Source organism: Pangasianodon hypophthalmus, chromosome 3 (genome assembly GCF_027358585.1).
Source record: "Pangasianodon hypophthalmus isolate fPanHyp1 chromosome 3, fPanHyp1.pri, whole genome shotgun sequence".
In the NCBI taxonomy this organism is placed as follows: Eukaryota; Metazoa; Chordata; class Actinopteri; order Siluriformes; family Pangasiidae; genus Pangasianodon; species Pangasianodon hypophthalmus.
In genome coordinates, this window is record NC_069712.1 from 977,501 (window position 1) to 982,500 (window position 5,000).

At 51.6% G+C, this 5,000-nt stretch overlaps 1 protein-coding gene across 1 annotated transcript in view; it reads left to right on the forward strand.

Moving 5' to 3' along the window:
• The window catches only part of toporsa (topoisomerase I binding, arginine/serine-rich a), a 9,545-nt gene extending 6,069 nt beyond the window's left edge, over positions 1 to 3,476 (forward strand). The window contains exon 2 of the mRNA XM_053232288.1: positions 859 to 3,476. Coding sequence (XP_053088263.1) covers positions 859 to 3,219 — 2,361 coding nt within the window. The 3' untranslated portion in view covers positions 3,220 to 3,476. The remainder of the gene's footprint in view (positions 1 to 858) is intronic.
• The last annotated feature ends 1,524 nt before the right edge of the window (positions 3,477 to 5,000 follow it).

Genomic DNA, 5,000 nt, shown 5'->3' on the forward strand with positions numbered 1-5,000 from the left:
GACGAGTCGTAAACGTGTCCGTGGTGTGTGACGAGTCGTAAACGTGTCCGTGGCATGTGACGTGTCGTAAACCTGTCCGTGGCGTGTCGTAAACGTGTCAGTGGCGTGTTGTAAACGTGTCCGTGGCGTGTGACGTGTCGTAAACGTGTCCGTGGCGTCTAGCGTGTCGTAAACATGTCTGTGACGTATAGCGTGTCGTAAACGTGTCTGTGACGTATAGCGTGTCGTAAACGTGTCTGTGGTGTGTAGCGTGTCGTAAACGTGTCTGTAGCGTGTCGTAAACGTGTCTGTGGCGTGTAGCGTGTCGTAAACGTGTCTGTGGCGTGTAGCGTGTCGTAAACGTGTCTGTGGCGTGTAGCGTGTCGTAAACGTGTCTGTAGCGTGTCGTAAACGTGTCTGTGACGTGTAGCGTGTCGTAAACGTGTCTGTGGCGTGTAGCGTGTCGTAAACGTGTCTGTAGCGTGTCGTAAACGTGTCTGTGGCGTGTAGCGTGTCGTAAACGTGTCTGTGGCGTGTAGCGTGTCGTAAACGTGTCTGTGGCGTGTAGCGTGTCGTAAACGTGTCTGTGGCGCGTGACGAGTCGTAAATGCGTCCGTGGCGCGTGACGAGTCGTAAATGCGTCCGTGGCGCGTGACGAGTCGTAAACGTGTCCGTGGCGCGTGACGAGTCGTAAACGCGTCTGTGGCGTGTAGCGCGCCGTAAACGTGTCCGTGGCTTGTGATGAGTCGTAAACGTGGTGTGTAGCGCGACGTAAACGTGTCTGTGGCGTATAGCGTGTCGTAAACGTGTCTGTGGTGTGTGACGCGGTCAGTTGGCCCTGATGCTCACGGACGCTGTTTCTCCTCTTTGCTGTTCCAGATGATGGCGTCTGCGGAGCCGGACGCCGACCTGCAGAAGGCGTGTGCTGCAGCGGAGACGCCGTGTAAGGAGACGTCTCCGGACTCGAAGTGTCCGATCTGTCTGGACCGCTTCAGGAACTTGGCGTACGCGGACAGGTGTTTCCACCGGTTCTGTTTCCGCTGCATCCTGGAGTGGGGGAAGAACAAAGCCGAGTGTCCGCTGTGTAAGCAGCCCTTCGGCTCCGTGTACCACTCGGTCCGGTCCGAGGACGACTTCAAGCTGTACGAGCTGCGTCCGGCCGAGAACGGCTCCTTCGGCTGCGTGCAGGGTCAGAGGTTCCGCTACCGGACCACGCTAACACACGAGCGCCGCAGGGAGGGACGGACACGTGGGCGCTCTCTCCAACAGGAAGTGATGCGTTTCCGGCGCTGGCTGTACCGGCGTGGCGTGCGGGTGCGCGGCGTTCGAGACAGCGGTCGTTCCCGGGACACGTCTGCAGAATTCTTTCGGAAAAACCCGGCGTGTCTGCACCGACTGGTTCCGTGGCTGAAGCGGGAGCTGGCGGTGCTCTACGGATCACACGACTCGGTTGCTGACGTCGTTCTTCACGTGATATTGTCTCTGATCACACGTCATGATATGCAAGATGAGGCCTTCCTGCGGGAACTCCGCCCCTTCCTGTCATCACGAACCGAGCACTTCCTGCACGAGTTCCTGAGTTTCGCGAAGTCACCGTTCAACATGGAAGCGTACGATCGCCACGCTGTTTACGACTGCCCCGCCCCCTCTCACCTCCCTGCCGTTTCAGAGGACGATGCAGACCTAGGCTCCGCCCCTTCACCCTGGGATGATGAAACTCCAGGTCCGAGCTATTCCAGCGCCACACAGAGTGTGTTTACCGTAACCATTAGTGACTCGGACGTAGACAGCGCAAGTGAAGAAGAAGAGACTGTAAGTGTTAACGCTAACGCTGCCGCTAACATTAACGTCAGTAGCGCTCGAGTGGATGAGGACGATCACAGCAGCGACGGAGACTGCGTCATCATAGGCTTCATCAAACCCACCTCCCAGCGGACCCCTGAGCTCGTCCAGCTGTCTTCTGATTCTGAAGCGTCAGTGCAGGAAGGGCCTTCTACCTCCAACCAATCAGACGCAAGAGATCTGACCAATCGGAGAAGCCGGAATACAGACGATGTGCCCTCCCACTCTGCTACAAAACACTCGAAGAGTAAGCACAGGGACAGGGACAGGGACAGGGACTATTCCTCACACGGCCACAGGCAGCGCTCTCGCTCTCTCAGCTATAAGGACAGAAGAAGAAGCAAAGCGACCAATCACAGCTCTCCGTCCCACACACGCTCACACACACGCTCACACACACAACACAGACGCAGCAGATACTACAGCCGAGACACGCCACGGCGATCACGTGCACGCTCGCGAGCTAAAACTCATTCACGCTCGAGGTCTAGAACTCATTCGTTCTCTAGGACTAGGACTCGTGCACGCTCACGATCTAAAACTCGTGCACGCTCACCCTTTAGAACTCATACACGCTCATGGACTACGACACGTGCACGCTCGGGGTCGAGGACACATGGACACTCGGGGTCGAGGACACGTGCACGCTCGGGGTCGAGGACACATGGACGCTCGGGGTCGAGGACTCGTGCTCGCTCGGGGTCGAGGACTCGTGCTCGCTCCTACAGTGGAAGTTGGAGAACGCAAGCTTCTCTTCAGAACAGGAAACGCTCTGAGCGCCTCTCTGTAAGCCCCTCCCCTTCCTCACACAGAAGGTCAAGCCATGACAAACCCTGTAGAAAGAAGAACCATAAATCCCTGCATGGGGAGAGGAGGAGGAGGAGCAGAGAGAATCATCACCACCCTAAGAAGAAGAAGAAGAGGAGAAGGCGGAGCTCCAGCACGGAGGTCGGCGCTGAGCGTAGGAAGCATCATAAGAAGAAGAAAAAACACAAGAGAGAGAGGAAGAATAGGAGTGAGAGGATGGGGCGGGGCTCAGGGGCGGGATCACCCACTTTCATCACCATCCACACTGACAGCGAGTCTGCTGAGGAGGCCACGCCCCCGAGAGACGCCGCAGCAACAAACAGCGAGTCTCTGAGTTCCTCAAACGGGGCCCCAACATCCTGTCCGACCTGCGCAAACACCACGTCTCATAACGGTACAGCCTCAGACTGTGCGTCCCACAAAACTCTGACGAATGATTCAGCGACAGTCAGCACATCGTCACACGCCCCCTCCAACATCACGCCTCCGAACGATTCGCCGCAAACGCAAACCAGTCGAGCCTCAAACCCCGAGTCCGCGCGTCACGCCTCCACACCGCTGCAGAGTACTGAAGCTGCTCTCCTCCTTTAATAACTCAGATCATTACACAGTCATTACTGCCTCTAACAGATTTAATGCATAAAATCATATAAACTGTCACAAGACAATCCAGATTAAAGTGTTTAAAGTGGGTTGTGTTGCCATGGAGACAGCTGCACAATCAGACTGTTCTTTTAAATCATTACCACACTGAGGCTTCGAACATCACAGTGCTGCTGAATCTATTTTTAAAAGCCAGATGAAGCACTTATTTTTGCCTGTAAATATTAAAGATGATTTGAAATTCAGAGTTTATTTCATGTTGTTGTCGGTGTGATTGCACAGTGTGACCACATGAGGGCGTCATGCAGCACTGCACTTTATTACAAGCTTAAACTCTACATTACATCACATACTGGATAATTATAATAATTACCTTTAACACAAAATATTATATATCCTTTAAGAGGAAGTGGCATGAATCACTTCCTGTCACGGTGACTTTGTCATAGCTGTGCATAGGTTTTATATTTTTCTTCACTGGAGCATTATGAAGGTCATGTTACTGTTTATGAAAAATGTCTGAGTGCAAATTCAGAATGTGAATTTATACCTGAGTGATGATAAATTTAAAAAATCACACCACAGGAGTTAAAAAGTTGTAAAAAATTATATGTAAAATGTACATGTTGAGTATCTGCATGTCTACATCTGACCAGGACAAATCACACTGTGCAGAACAATATTTATAAAAATATCACAATATATCAACTCTTAGTTTTAACCTTTCCCTGACCTTTCTGCATGATAGATATTAACACATCAAATATTTCACATCATTAAAAATATACACTATATTGCCAAAAGTATTGGGACACTTTGAATTGAATTCAGGTGTTCCAATCACTTCCATGGCCACAGGTGTATAAAATCAAGCACCTAGGCATGCAGACTGCTTCTACAAACATTTGTGAAAGAATGGGTCGCTCTCAGGAGCTCAGTGAATTCAAGCCTGGTACCGTGATAGGTTGCCACCTGTGCAATAAATCCATTCGTGAAGTTTCCTCACTTCTAAATATTCCACGGTCAGCTGTTAGTGGTATTATAACAAAGTGGAAGCAATTGGGAACAACAGCAACTCAGCCACGAAGTGGTCGGCCATGTAAAATCACAGAGCGGGGTCAGCGCATGCTGAGGCTCACAGTGCACAGAGTTCTGCAGAGTCAATTGCTACAGACCTCCAAACTACGTGTGGCCTTCAGATTAGCTGAAGAACAGTGCGTAGAGAGCTTCATGGAATGGGTTTCCATGGCCGAGCAGCTGCATCCAAGCCTTACATCACCAAGTGCAATGCAAAGCGTCGGATGCAGTGGTGTAAAGCACGCCACCACTGGACTCTAGAGCAGCGGAGATTCTCTGGAATGATGAATCACGCTTTTCCATCTGGCAATCTGATGGACGAGTCTGGGTTTGGAGGTTGCCAGGAGAACGGTACTTGCCTGACTGCATTGTGCCGAGTGTAAAGTTTGGTGGAGGAGGAATTATGGTGTGGGGTTGTTTTTCAGGAGTTGGGCTTCACCCCTTAGTTCCAGTGAAATCAACTCTTAATGCTTCAGCATACCAAGACATTTTGGACAACTTCATGCTCCCAACTTTGTGGGAACAGTTTGGAGCGGGCCCCTTCCTGTTCCAACATGACTGCGCACCAGTGCACAAAGCAAGGTCCATAAAGACATGGATGACAGAGTCTGGTGTGGAGGAACTTGACTGGCCTGCACAGAGTCCTGACCTCAACCCGATAGAACACCTTTGGGATGAATTAGAGCTCACAA